General features: G+C 30.8%; 2 protein-coding genes across 2 annotated transcripts; one reads left to right on the top strand and one right to left on the bottom strand.

Annotated features, from left to right (window-relative positions):
* Window positions 1-368: 368 nt before the first annotated feature.
* Window positions 369-4,988, bottom strand: Ints8 (integrator complex subunit 8). Its single transcript, XM_070295436.1, has 12 exons — window positions 4,795-4,988; window positions 4,190-4,607; window positions 3,866-4,103; window positions 3,556-3,792; window positions 3,219-3,464; window positions 2,724-2,973; window positions 2,196-2,606; window positions 1,856-2,110; window positions 1,540-1,786; window positions 1,222-1,340; window positions 784-1,133; window positions 369-591 (listed from the first exon to the last, which is right to left on the bottom strand). The coding sequence occupies exons 1-12, from the start codon at window positions 4,910-4,912 to the stop codon at window positions 472-474; spliced, it is 3,009 nt and encodes a 1,002-aa protein (XP_070151537.1). The 5' UTR covers window positions 4,913-4,988; the 3' UTR covers window positions 369-471.
* Window positions 4,989-5,351: 363 nt separating this feature from the next.
* Window positions 5,352-15,259, top strand: Dnapol-theta (DNA polymerase theta). The gene is made up of 21 exons (XM_070296155.1): window positions 5,352-6,014; window positions 6,530-6,760; window positions 6,844-7,097; window positions 7,176-7,308; window positions 7,446-7,647; window positions 7,856-8,051; window positions 8,128-8,297; window positions 8,442-8,709; window positions 8,832-9,162; window positions 9,276-9,417; window positions 9,507-9,750; window positions 9,959-10,100; window positions 10,177-12,082; window positions 12,202-12,407; window positions 12,685-12,886; window positions 12,960-13,141; window positions 13,372-13,491; window positions 13,798-14,133; window positions 14,300-14,564; window positions 14,646-14,872; window positions 15,011-15,259. Exons 1-21 carry the CDS (start codon window positions 5,385-5,387, stop codon window positions 15,146-15,148), a joined length of 6,525 nt encoding a protein of 2,174 aa, XP_070152256.1. The 5' UTR covers window positions 5,352-5,384; the 3' UTR covers window positions 15,149-15,259.
* The last annotated feature ends 36 nt before the right edge of the window (window positions 15,260-15,295 follow it).

The following is a 15,295-nucleotide window of genomic DNA, read 5'->3' on the forward strand; positions in this document are numbered from 1 at the left end:
GGAGCCTTCTATGACGTATGGATTGACCTTTATACCGAAGGAACGCCCCTTTCTTCACCTGAATAAACCCTAACGGTACATACACTTGCGATATTTTTTAAGTTCTTTATAATTAACGTACAGAAATTTGTTACAGATGCTGTCGATCGGCTGTCAAATTAGTAATCTTTGGAAGATTTCGTATATTAAACAACTCAAAATTAATTTAGAATAAATTTGTCATATGAAACAATTAGAAACCTACCTTAATCTCACATAAAACCCGCGAATTTCAAATACTTGTGTACTAATTATCTAAATTAAGATAATATATAATTAAACCAAAATCTTTATTTTACATTATTTTTTTAAATAGAAGCATACACACACATTTACACATACAAGTATACAATGTAACATTAATTTTATATTGCAATGTACAAAACTTTTCGTTCGACTTAGAAACATATATAATATTTCGTTTTATTTCCTTTAATAAACATATTGTTTTGCTAACGCTCTTAAAAATTTAGCTTTCCGAATATTAGCCGCTTCTCTCTGAATTTCTTCGTTATTGTTAGAATTTAATTCCAATAACCCAATGACCTTGATCTGTAAAGCAAAACTTTTTATATTTTTTTATGCATGTATTATATAAAAATATATATTCACATATTTACTATTTCAAATCTAAATAGAAAACAAAAAAATTGGCTAATTCATATATAATATTATATTATTTTTAATGTAGTTATTTAATCGTGCTTTGTAATTGTTTCTTTATTGTTACATTATTCAATTTACCGCGAGTTGCTTTCTGTGATGTTCTCCGCGTTTTGTATGTAAATATATGAGATACTCGAGTATTGTTGTGTCCCATATACAATGATAATATGCGTCCATAGCGTCAGCTGCTGCACAGCTTTTTTGATCACTGCCTGCCATTTTAAATGCCAGAGTATAATCCACTTCTTCTAAAAATTGACACAGTACAACCGCTTGGGTGTAGCATTGTAAATGTGCACAACATTTGATCATTCTTCTGTAAACAAGATCGTCTATTTGTGTACGTGGTGTCGGTTGACTGAATAAATCACTAGCTACCATGATAGCCTCCAGGTAATACTTCATTGCACTTTCATAGTATGATAGAACTAGAGAAAAGAAAAAACCAATATTATTATGTACCAATATTAATATTGATATTATATATTTGATATTCGTAATATAACGGAAACATACCAAAATTGAGATCACCCATTAATCTCAACCAAGGTACATTGCAGGGATAATATTTCAGAGCCTGTGTCAATAGTTGAAATAATAATTCTCCGATATATCTTATGTTATATGAATTTGCACTATAAATGTAAAATTGTGTAATTGTTATTAAAATATTAAGTATGTATTGTTACAATGCATAAAATATATATTAGTTGATATTAAATATAATATTAAATATTAATATTAAATATAATATAATATTATGTTTATATAACTTGAAAATAAATTTAGTATTAATTATTATAATATAAAAATTATATAATACGACGAATGTACTTTGGTATTCCAGCAGGCCAAAGGGATAGATACTGCGTGTGTAATTCCAGACTAGACTCGTCACGCAAGACGTTGCGCAAACGTGCCAACAATGATATCACTACAGTAAGAACCATGGGTTCTCGTAGTCGGGTAAGCGTAACGGCGATACTAGTAGCAATGTCCCTTGACACACCACTGCCAGAACTTCCACTATTACTGCTGCGTTTCTGTGGTTGATCTCTGTTAGGACCAAATGCGACTAAAACTAAAGAACACGCGATATATACCACAACAAGTGATATATACATATAGAATTTTTAATAAATATATTTACTCATATCCCATGCGTCCCGCGAAAATTTGCGAGTTCCCTTGTATTTAACAATGTCTTGGCAAACACCGCTGATAGCAGCTGCAAATTCAGTGTAACTCCAACGCTTCTCCAAACTAGTAAGATAATCCCATTCGGCCATGTTTAAAAGAAAGACCGTACAATATTCTATTATTTCTTGCCGCGGAATCAGCTGATCAGATGCTTCTAACGCACCAAGACACAGTTTGCTCCGTGCGACCATACTTTGCATATCACCTGAAATATATAGTACTTATAATATATAAAATAATTACAGATTTCTTTTTCATTCACAGGTATTTTTAATTCTTCGTGCACCTACAGACATTTGTTGCCGGCCAAGCATTAAAACATTTCCATATCTCGACAAGCAAGCATTCCCAGTTTACCAGCTTGCATAATTTAAAAACTAGTGAACTTCCACTTTTTAAATTTTCCTGTAGCTCTTTATCCAGTATTTTTAGTAGTTCGATGGCGTTGTCGAAATTTTTGGATGTCACCAATTCTCGACTCTTCGCAAGCAAAATATAGGAGTAATCCTGAATAAAACCTCTGGAAAGCGACATTACTACACTCTGCAATGGTATAGGCAATTCCCAACAGCTGTTCACATGCCATAATGGTTTCATACGCTTCTTTCCATCCAGGTGGATCAATGTTTCGCGGATCGTGTGACAATCGTATGATTCTATCAACTTCTGTTCCAATTCGAATACTTCGATTCTCGCACTTTCTGTAAATAACGATAAAAACGGGATTTCAAAATCAACATGCTTAACGGTAAGATAAAATATCTGTTAATGTCTTAATAATACTTCTTTTCTTCTTTTTTTATATGGTTTATACATACGTATATATGGTACTGATGGTATATCCCAGTCATTTTGCAGCAATAAATTTGGTAATACAATCTCGTTGGAAGCAACTGCTTGTTGAAAGACAGTAAGCTCCGTTTCATCGAATAACGACGAGAAGGAAGAATTATTAAGTATTTTCGAAGCAAATCCTTCTATATCAGCAGTGTTCATAAGATAAAGAAGGTAACGGGAAATCCGTTTTTTATCTGCAACTGTTGCTTTTTCCAGTACATTATCTAAAGCCTAAAGCATCAAATATAACATAACGATACAATAAATAATAAATTTATTGCTTAATAATTTAAAAAAAAAATTGTATTCTTGATGATAATTAAAAATAGTGTGACAATCTGTTTTGATACATAATAAAAGAAGATTAATTCTATTCAAAACGCAAAAAAGTTAATTTAAAAATGGGGAAAAATTATTTTGAATTTATTTAGAGAGAGCTAATAAATACTTAAAGATATAGAAATTATAAGTTTTACCCCAAAAAAGACATCCAGACCCTTTGTACCAGCTGCCTTAATTTCTGTTATATAATCACCCAGTATTATGCTGTTGTCAAGGATCTTCCTAACCAGATTTAAGCTTTGTATTTGCAGCAAAAGATCTCGGGCAACTACGAATTTTCTGTTAACCAATCCACCTTGCACATCCAGTTCCAAATTATCTCTATAAACTTGTGGTATTTCCCTGAAAATATTATCTGCTTGCAAAATCTGCAATATATTCTGCAGATTTTGCATGTGTGTGCATTGTATATATTATTCAAGAATATATAACGCATATCGATTTTATATAGATGCACAAAAATATACTTACAGTGTATTGATCTTTGATAGAGGATTGCAAACGTTGTGTAAGACTGGGCGTGATTTCTTCCAGTGGCACTTCGCACGCCAAACAACAACCATTTAAAAATTCTTTTTGCACTTTACAGTATATTAATTTTTCTGCTGGATTAAAATTATTGTACAATTCCTTGGCTCGCTTAATATGATGTTTTGCCTCTTGATACTCTTCCCTCAATAAATGAAACATCGCGAGATCGTAATGTATCTAAAAAGGAAATAAATATTTTGTTATTCTCTCAATGAGAGACAGGATAATACCTAGTTTGCAAATTCCGTACCTGACATTTAAATTCATCTATGTTTACCAGACACATATTTTCCCAATTTTGCTTAATTTCCGTACTATCTTCAGTTAACATTTGAAAAGTATCAAAAGAAGGAATCTTTGGCTTTATATCGGACATTTGTAAAATAGCATTTAGGGCACTTACACTATTTGGTATGTGCGTTTCTAATTTCCTAATAATATCATCCACTATACCTGGAGGTACATATGTCGATTCTTGAGTACCTGGTCTAGTATATCAATAAAATCTTTTTAAATTGTTGCACACACAAATAGAAAACAATATAATAATTTATGCTAAGAAAATAAAACTTACATATGAAGTAACTGTTGTTTTGGTTGTTTATTACTGAGAGCTCTGTAAATAATTGCTCTCAAATGCCATCTGTGATATAAAACTAATGTAAATAGAAATTGGTCGGAAGCTGTTTCTATGAAGAATTCTGGAATTGTAGGTATCTCTACTGCAACATCGGCGGTAACATAAAATAGATCTTGCAATAATGTCAACTGTATTGGCAGAGGTAGCTTCTTCTCCAGTATATCCAAGTCCCATTTTAGATATGCTGCTACTTTCAAGGAAAGTATCTTTAATGCTAAATTTTTATGACACCACTTTGCTATACCATTAGATTTTACATCATTTAATTCTGTATCAATCGTTTTAGGCTCAGTCTCTTTTTGATCAGAATTAATTGTCATAAATTTAATTATCAGATCTGTAGGCGATGGATCTAAAAATCACGATGTACATGAAAAGTATTATATAGATAAAATATTCATGCGTGTAATGTTCCATGATTGAATTGTGAAAATAATTCATTCAACATTATATATATTTAATATTTTATTTGATATAATATACATTTATTGACAATATATTTATTTAATTTAATATAGTGAATATGACATTATGTTTACCTGGAAATAGTTTTGACAGATGCTTCTTTAGTAAAGAAGGATTTAATAAAAATTCGAACCATAGTATCGTATCCGGCGAAATTGGCACTGTTCCTGGTCTAAGCAAATCTACGTCCATGATAACAATATCATTAATATATCCACAATTGTCAGATGTACTTTGCGTTAAAAGACGCTCATCAAATCACTTGTTAGATAAGTAGCTGCGCTTACGACCAATTTTTTAAATTCATGAATCATGAAAAGCGAAGATTGGATACATCAACATACTTTCGAATGAATAATATGCAGCTACATTCATTACGAATCGATGAGAAAACATTTGTCCCACAATCTGCTCATTGGCTGCGTACTAAAAAATTTTCAGAGAGCCTAGAAACTACTTCGAGAATTCCCTAGCCAACAACCAATCGGCGCGTTTTACAAGTTTTTCGATTCAAATCGCTATATAAATATAGGGATTTCTTAATCAACTGTGAAGGGAAAAATCTGTTTAAACAGATGGCGATACTTATATCTGAAGTTGCTCTCAGACCGATTTAAATCGCCTCGGTCAAAATACGCTAGAAGGCTCGCGACTCCGAGAAATAATGCAGTCTTTTGGCGATGATACGTTGTTCGCCGATCTAAATATTGAAAAGAAGTGTAGAGTTTTACAAGAACAGAGCGGAGATAATGCCTTGCGAGAAGGAAACAGTGGCGATATGAGCAAAAATTCTAAACAGGGCTTATTGGATTCGAAGTTTTCAAGCAAGGACAACGATCTGGATCAATCGAAACTGTCACATTCCACGCATAATACGAATGGAATAATAAAACAGAATGAATCCGACTTTACTGAATATTTCGAAGATAGCATTTTATTTTCTAAAATTAATAGGAGAAAGAATGTATCCTCAGCATCGAGTACTTTAAAAGGAGATAAGATTCTGTCATCTAAAAAAAATCGGAGCCCTCGTGAAAATAAAGGGAATATTAAACATTCTTCTGACGTTATTGCCAGTGTAAAGAAATGCGATAAATCTAGCACACAAAATCTTCATAAAAATGGATCTCATGATAACATTGATAATGCAATAAGTGGTAATAGCGTTGCAATATCATCAACTATTGATAGTACATGTGATAGAGAAATCTCGAATGTTATTTTGTCTCGAGCTCTTTGCACTCAGGAACGATGTAAATTGGCATCATGGGGTTTACCACCAAATATTCTTCAAGTATTATCATTATTCTTCATTATTATTAATATTATACTATGATGTTATGTTTAACAAATGTTTGCAATATAATTATGTATAAAATATAATAGATGTATGTATTTTTTAATGATTTTATATCATAACTTTTGGAATTTTAATATAAAATATCTTGATAATCTATCATTATTATCAATATTTGATAAGTATGCATTATATTTATCAAATATTTATTAAATAGTTTTTCTTGGAAATTATAAAACATGTTTGTAAATACTTAGCAATTTTTTGTATTTATTTATATTTTTGAAGCTCAAATTATCACAATTTTTCAATTTTTTTTATTGTTATATTACTTTGACATTGTTCATTGTTTGATATTAAGGTAACTGCCATTAGATTTAATTCTTTTTCAATTTTTTATATGTGAAATAAATGCACAATATTTCTAATATCTTGTATAGTTTCTATATATATTTATCATATATGCTATGTTATAGAATTCAATGATTTTAATAGTTATTATTATTTGTCAGAAATACATTGCTCGTGGAGTAGAATGTATGTTCGCATGGCAGATGGAATGTTTATCAAATCATCAAGTAATGCAAGAGAGAAAAAATCTTATATATTCCGCGCCTACATCTGCAGGAAAAACTCTTGTTGCTGAAATCTTGTTGATTAAAACTGTTTTAGAAAGGAAGAAGAAAGTGATCTTCATCTTACCATTTGTTTCTGTTGTTAGAGAAAAAATGTATTATTTCCAAGTAAGAGATAAAGCTAAATTGCTGTACATGTAATATCATAATATTTCTTACAAAAAGCAATGCTGATAAATTGATATATTCAGGATTTATTGTCTGACATTGCAATAAGAGTGGAGGGATTTATGGGAGGATCTGTACCCCCTGGTGGATTTGCTGCTACCCATGTTGCAATAGCCACTATAGAGAAAGCTAATTCGCTAGTGAATCGTTTGATGGAGGAGAACGATTTAAGTAGTTTGGGAGCTGTGATAATAGACGAATTGCATCTACTGGGTGATCCTAATCGTGGTTATCTTTTGGAATTACTTTTGACAAAATTGAAATACATGACTATACGGTAAGTTTGCTAATACGATTTTTGTGCAGTTATAAGTAAAATAATTGAAATTATTTTATTATATATATGATATTTCAGTAATGAAGATATCAACATACAACTAATAGGTATGTCAGCCACATTGCCAAACTTAATTTTATTAGCCAAATGGCTAAATGCAGAATTGTACAAGACTGAGTTTCGTCCCATTCCTTTACATGAATATTGTAAGGTAAAAAACATATACATAAAAATACAAAAAGATTATTTTAATTTTTTTATTTATCTAGACAAAAAATTTTTATTATTATATTGTTTAGGACTATTATATTTATCAAGCATTATATTTAAGATAATTTCTACTTGTAGATAGGAGAAAATATATATGACAACAAATTAAGCCTTGTCAGAAAAGTAGAAGAATTGCCAGAATTAGAAAAAGATGTAGACAATATTCTGCAACTTTGCATCGAAACAATAAGCGCTGGTCATAGTGTACTGATTTTCTGTCCTACAAAGAAATGGTGTGAGAAATTGGCAGAGCAAATTGCCGCAGCCTTCTTCAAATTAGGTCTGCTTCAATTATCTGTAAATCAAATTGGAGTAAATATATATTTGTGTTTTGTGGTTTCTACATTTTTCTGTAATTACATTATTTCATCTCTTCGCGATATATACCAATATATCCGTTTTATTTAAAGTACAGAAAGTGTAAAAAAATGTACAACATTAAAAAGAAGAGATGTTTATCTCTTACATTTACCCCAATCTCTGGATAGGTTGTAAAAATACAGTACTTGGAGAAATGTTAAGGAAAGAGATCAACAATGTATTAATCCAGGAAACTCTGGAACAATTAAAGCGCAGCCCAAGCGGCCTCGACAACATTTTAAAGAACACGATTTCGTTCGGCATTGCATTTCATCATGCTGGACTCACGATGGACGAACGCGATATCATAGAAGGATCTTTCAGGTGATGAATTACTTCTCTTTTACTTAATTGACATAGATCTTATACTGTTATATTAAACTTCATATTGTAATTTTAGAACAGGATCTTTGAGAGTTCTTATAGCAACATCAACATTAAGCAGTGGAGTGAATTTACCTGCACGAAGAGTAATCATAAGATCACCTCTATTTGGTAAAGACCTATTGAATACTTTAACTTATAAACAAATGATAGGACGTGCTGGCCGTATGGGAAAAGACAGTGCAGGTAAAAAATATTAGACTATATAATAGAGTAAATCATGCAACTTGATCATCTTGATTATATAGAATTGAAAGAAAAAAAAATTAGATTACAGCACATACATCACTTAATATTAATATAAATTAATTAAAATTTCAAATTTTTCAGGAGAAAGTATACTAATATGCAAACCAACTGAACGCAATGCAGCTCTGTCCTTACTCTCTGCAACTCTGGATCCAATTGAATCTTGTCTCAATGATTCCACGCTATTAATAAGAGCGCTCTTAGAAGCAGTGGCTAGCGAAGTTTTATATACATTGGAAGATTTAAAACTGTATATGAATTGTACTTTGCTGAGCTTCAATAAACAATCTGATATACAAACTTTTTCCAACGAAGCAATAAAGTTCTTATTGGATAATGAATTTTTATTGTAAATATATATAAATTTAATTATATATTATAATTTTCTTTGTAAAATATTTTTATATGAATCTCGTTTTATAATTTTCTAAAAATTAATATTAATTTATATAATCTTACTACCATATACAGATTACAAACCACAGAACGAGAATCTAGATGGATAGCAACGCCGCTTGGAAAAGCGTGTTTGGCTGCATCTATCCCTCCCAGAGAGGGATTATTTCTATTCGAGGAATTACAGAAAGCAAGAAGATGTTTCGTTTTGGACACGGAATTACACGTAATATATTTAGTAACTCCACTCTCTGCTGGATGTCAGATTGGAACTGTCGATTGGATGATGTTTCACGAATTGTGGAACATCATGTCGGAAAGCGAGCGCAGAGTCGGAAAACTTATTGGAGTGGAAGAACGTTTTGTCATGTCAGCCATTAGAGGAGTCATTAAACCTGGAAAATCGGTAATCGCTGTTTGTCTACTATGGAATATACCGGAACCACATATACTTCTTTATATAATCACTATTTATACCAGTTTAAAAAATCTCTAATGTAAATGTAATTTATATTACAGTTAAATATACATAGAAGATTCTACAGTGCATTGGCATTACATGATTTAGTTAAAGAAGTTCCACTTCATGTAGTTTGCAAAAAATATGGATGTTGTCGTGGAGTATTACAAACCTTACAACAATCTGCTGCTACATATGCAGGTAAATTGATAAAATTAATAAATTTATAATGATAAATTTATTATATATATATATAAATCAATTTTATCTTAAAATCAATTTTATCTTAGGTATGGTCACGCAATTTTGTAAGCAATTAGGTTGGGACTGCATGGAATTATTAGTGAGCCAGTTTCAAACAAGATTGCAATTCGGAGTCTGTAGAGAATTGTTAGATTTATTGCGTCTGCCAATGTTAAACGGCTTGCGAGCAAGAAGCCTGTATAAACAAGGAATAACATGTGTAGTGGACTTGGCTGTTGCTAATGAACTTAACGTCGAACGCGCGCTCTATAAAGCTCTTCCTTTTGAAAGGTACGAATTAATTAATTTAAAGATACGGATTAATTAAATTCTCGTGTTTGTTATATAAATTATATATTTTTTTTTTTATACACACACATATGTATAAATCTGTATTCACATTCGATATTATTTTTGTGTTAGTAATTTTAAGAGAAAGATATCAAATTTTAGATTTCGTAAAATTTTTATATATATACAATCTTTATATACATTTTAGTGAAAAAGAATATGAAGGAGAATATGCGTTTGAAGCTGAAAAAAGAAATAAAATGAGAACAGTGTTTGTCACTGGAAGAGATGGTCTCACACCACAACAAGCTGCAGTTTTATTAGTTCAAGAAGCAAGATTATTAGTTCAGGTAAAAAAGTAACTTATATTTTATAAATAAAATACATCTAATTTCATTATTTTAATAAAATAATGATTATTTGTAGAAAGAATTGGGACTCGAGCAATTGCCATGGGAGCAGAACGAGCAATCTCAGATAAATACATATATAGAAGATGTTGAAGATACATCTGACATAAAAGAACAAATTCAGATGGAAATGGATATAAAAGATTCGAAATCTACGAAGATGGAAACATCCATAGTAAAGGACTCAAAATATGAAAAGCTTGTAAGTAACGAAAATCAAAAGAATGACAATTCGATACTTTATATTTCTGAAGAACCTGGTGAAAGTAATATGTCCGACAAAAAGAAAATTATTGAATCAAATAATCAGCATTTAAATGAAACAATTTTATCACCTAAAATCTTGGAAGACGAGAGGGATGCGTCTACCTTCCTCGATATAAGCATTCCCGATATAGTAGACAACAATGAACAACTAAACACTCCCAAAAAAAAAAAAAATTCTTTCGCAACTGATAATAGCATTAATATGAAGAGAAGTAGCAAAAATTTAAAAAAATCCAATCTGAATGTTAACGATATACTAAACAAAAAGTCAAAAACTTTGAATAATATAAAAAGTAATGACGAGAATTTAATAGACAAAAACGTAAAAGTATCAATTATAGCTCAAGACATTAAATCGTCATATTCGAGAAGTCCCAGTTTGTTCGATGATAGCTTGAATCTCGACACCCAAATCTGCGACCTTCTTGAACAAAATGTTATGGATATCGCGCATTTGCCGGAATTAGATTCCAAAATGTTTGCAAGCGATTTGGATCTCGTCACATTACAGAAAAAAATTGCAAGTCCAGATATCAGCAATGCGCACTTGCAAGGAGAAAATGATGCGGAAAATGTAAACGCAGTGCTCATACAAACGAGAAACAGCGTCTTGTCATGGGGCGATGATTCATGGAATAATTCCGAGCGATTGCTAAAGCAGATAGTTCAAGCAGATAGTGATCAAAATAGTAAGAAGGAAATATCTAAACCGAAAATTAAAAATATCGTAAATACAAGTGTATCTATTACGCCAAAAAATACAAAAACTTGCACACCAAACGATAAAGAAAGTGTTCACAAAATGGATATTAAAAAACGTGCTGCTGTAATTAAAGAAAAAGTACCGCGGAAACCAAAGTTGCCAAAAATAGCGAAAGTAGAATCTCCCATAACAAATATAATCGTTTATAGAAACGAAAGGAGAATGTCTGTGGAGTCAAATGATTCAGATGATATCATCGTCGGTTCGCAGCACTTTGAATCTCCTTTCAGCGATAATAAAAATCGAACAAGAACAAAATTGGAGAAAATACGAAAAATGCGTTCCCAAAAACTTGCCGAGAACACAATAACGGAAATAAATAATCATTTAAACTCTCCTATAAGAGCAATATCGAGTGACATGGCAGATAATAAAACGAAGCAGAAAATGAAGCCAAAATTGAAGGAAATTTTGGAACGGAATTTATTACTCACTACAAATTGCAATATAGATAGCGTTATATGTAATTCTGAAGATGAGACGACACTGACATCGGTCTCTAAGACGAAACACGAGACGCAATCAAATATACTGAATAAAAACATAAAATCCAAGATAGAAGTCGCATTATCTGATAACAAAATAGATTTGCCAAACGAAACGGTAGATTGGAATATATTAAATATTGTAAAAGTTGCAGACAATAGAGTGACTTTTAATCTGTTCAAACGCGAAGTACTAAAGAAGCGAAATATTGCATTAGCCTTACATTGCGATAATTTCGCGGATAATATAAATAGCATAGGTTCGAAGATTTGTACTTTTGACACAGAGAGAAAACGAAAGTCCAGAAGATCTGGGAATTATACGCACAGAAATAGGGAAATACGCGGTGTTGCGATATCCTGGGAAAGCAATATTGCATATTATATCTCGTTCAGTAACTCATCAGGTAATAGAAATGTGTAAAGACATTTGATTAATATTTTCTAATCGCAAAGCATTATCTTTCTAGCAGTTTTTTTATGCTCTTTAATAGATAAACTAAACATTATAATTATTATTCTCCAGAATCGAAGGTCTCTGGAAAAGAACAAATGGCTCTATTGAAGGAATTATTTGCCGATACAGCTTTGTATATGCGATGCTTTGCGATAAAGGATATATATAAACTTTTATATCAATGTTGTGGAATATCTGCCAAATGTAGATTTCTGGATCCAATAATCGCACATTGGTTATGCACTAATGATTCCGAAAGAAATTTCGGTGAAATGGTGAGATTTTCAATAATATCTTATCATTCAGGATAACTCCAAAGAAAAGTACATTGAGATTAATAATATAAATATCTTTTTCAAATGTGTTAACATCTCTTTCTTTTAAATATAGAAGTTTTATTTTTTATGTGAAATATTTTAGCTTAAATATAAATTTTCATTAAAATTCTATTTCCAACTTTTTCAATCTATTATTTAAAAAAAAAAATATATATATATATATATATTAATGGTATATTTTGGAATTATTAATTTTTTGTCAAATTCTGAACAGGTAACGCAATACTTTCCCCAAGGAAATTTCATAATGAAGCGCACAAATTCGTACTACAATGCGGGTCCCGGGATGGATGTGCGAAGTTCTTTACCAGGCGAATTTAGATCAGCAACAGAAGCTGTACTAACATGGCACATGATGGACAATGTCATGAGTAAATTAGAGGAACTTAATCCTGTTTTACTTTATACATTTAGAGGTAATAGAGATTTGAGATATATGGTTTCTCTCTATCTCACGATACATCCATCAATGCGTGCATTTATTTTCAGAGGTAGAAATGAGAATCGTAACAATTTTAGCTTGTATGGAATTATCGGGTATTGGCATAAATCTAAAATCGTTACAAGAACTATCATCGGTTATTTTAAACGAAATGCAATCTTTAGAAACAAAAGCTTACAATTTAGCAGGTAGAAAATTTAATTTGTCATCGTCTAAAGAAGTTGGCCAGGTTTGTGAAGCTAAAATTTTATTATATTGGGTTAAACGGAAAGATTATGCCGTTTTTTTGCTCTTCATCTGTTAGTAAAAAATGGCACAAACTTTCCGTTCAACTCAATAAATATATATATATATATATATATATATATATATATATATATATATATATATTTAAAAAGTTTATTGTATATATACATACATATATATATATATAACATTATCATAATATGTATGTCGTAGGTATTAGGCCTGTATAAAGATAAGAAAGTCAGTACAAATAAGACTGTTTTGGAAAAATGCGATAATCCAATATCGAATCTGGTGATTTCATGGCGGAAATTGAGTGCAACAAAATCAAAAGTATAATTATAGAATAAATAAAAATTTATATATTTATCTCAGTATGCATATGATATTTTGTTATATTATAAAGCTAATAATACTCTTTTCTATTAAATTTAGCCAGATAATATATATATAATTCTGTTATATATTATTAATATATCTACGATAATTTTTGCCATATGAATTTCTTTTGTATTTTAATTTCCATTTTTCCTATTTTCAATAAAGAAATTTTTAAGCTGTACAAAAATATAATATGAAACAATTAATGATTATGATTAAAATCATTTTATATCTGACAGCACTTTTTTGCCTACACAGATCATCCAGCCATTATTACAATTGGCCCAAAAAGATTCTCGAGTTCGTGGTAATTGCATTACTTGTACAGTGACAGGAAGAGTCTCGATGCACGAACCAAATTTACAGAATGTACCAAAGGATTTTAGTTATGCAGATAATAATTTTGTATTAAGCGTAAGAATGGCGTTTGTGCCGGCTTTGGGCAACATAATGCTGTCTGCTGATTATTGTCAACTCGAATTACGCCTCTTGACTCACTTTTCGCAAGATTCAATATTATGTGAAATCATGAGACAACCCGGTGATATTTTTAAAAGTATTGCTGCCAAATGGAATAATGTACCAGAAGAAAAGGTATTTTTTGTGATAACATGATACAGCATATATGAATAATATAATTATATACATAATATCGAAAATCTCTATATTCATATTATTATTATTTATTATGTATATATTTCTGAAATTTTTATGTATATCACTTATTTATTATTTACGTTTTCATGGTCTAAATTTCTAGGTAACAATGGAGATGCGTCAGCGCACCAAACAATTATGCTATGGCATGATTTATGGTATGGGGGTGAAGTCATTAGCTGAAAGTCTTTGTATAAGCGAACCCGAAGCTCAGGAATTTTTAGAATCTTTTATGAACACGTATCCCGGCATATATAAATGGTTAAACGATGTGCTGGAAGAAGCTCATCGCGTTGCGTATGTAACAACATTACTCGGAAGGCGCAGACAGCTTCCGGATTTAAACAGTACAAAGTCATCTACGAAGGGTGAATTGATTGTCGCGTACTACCATCAAGTGTTGCATCTTATAAATATTTTAATAACTTATATGTATCGACTAAATTTAGCACAAGCGGAACGGCAAGCTGTAAACACAATAGTACAAGGCTCTGCAGCAGATATAGTCAAAAAAGCTATGATAAATATAGAAGAGAGGATAAGATGCAACTTTCTGGATTCGGCTATTATATTTCCAGAGGTGCGTGATACTCGCAAACTACGAAGTAATAGTCGAGAGATGCAACAAAGAGGCGGTTATTTAGTTTTGCAATTACACGATGAATTGTTATATGAAGTAAGTATTATAATTTAATCTTTTTTTTATCTATCGGTTACTGTTTAAATTAATTAAAGTTATTTTAATTTTTTTAGAATATCATATATGTTGTATGCCTATATAAATACAAGATTTAATCTTTTAATGCTATCTTAGGTAAATTTAGCAGATTTGAAAGAGGTTGCTGCAATAATCAGAGAATCAATGGAAAATGTATGCCAACTTACTATACCATTGCCAGTAAAAGTCAGAGTTGGGCCTGCATGGGGCGATTTAATCGATTATCAATTTTAGCAGATGCTTCTAATCGGGCGCAACATTATTTTATTTTTTTTTTAATCGATATTTCTATTTTTATATATTTTTTATAATTGATCATGTTAAAGTATTTATGGATCATGTGAATATTTAGTAGATATATTTTACATATTCATCTTTTAT

The sequence above is a fragment of the Polyergus mexicanus genome, unplaced genomic scaffold, assembly GCF_030449975.1.
Source record: "Polyergus mexicanus isolate NDT 795.1 unplaced genomic scaffold, iyPolMexi1.0 SCAF_5, whole genome shotgun sequence".
Classification (NCBI taxonomy): Eukaryota; Metazoa; Arthropoda; class Insecta; order Hymenoptera; family Formicidae; genus Polyergus; species Polyergus mexicanus.

Bases quoted from the DNA above. Each gene is read 5' to 3' on its own strand.
- Ints8 (XM_070295436.1), bottom strand. From the start codon at position 4,912: ATGGACGTAGATTTGCTTAGACCAGGAACAGTGCCAATTTCGCCGGAT. The intron at 4,104-4,189 runs GTAAGTTTTATT...TTGATATACTAG, and splicing joins AAACAACAGTTACTTCATAT to ACCAGGTACTCAAGAATCGA. The intron at 1,134-1,221 runs GTATGTTTCCGT...TCTTTTCTCTAG, and splicing joins AATGGGTGATCTCAATTTTG to TTCTATCATACTATGAAAGT.
- Dnapol-theta (XM_070296155.1), top strand. From the start codon at position 5,385: ATGCAGTCTTTTGGCGATGATACGTTGTTCGCCGATCTAAATATTGAA. The intron at 12,887-12,959 runs GTAATAGAGATT...ATTTATTTTCAG, and splicing joins TTTACTTTATACATTTAGAG to AGGTAGAAATGAGAATCGTA. The intron at 14,873-15,010 runs GTAAGTATTATA...ATGCTATCTTAG, and splicing joins ACGATGAATTGTTATATGAA to GTAAATTTAGCAGATTTGAA.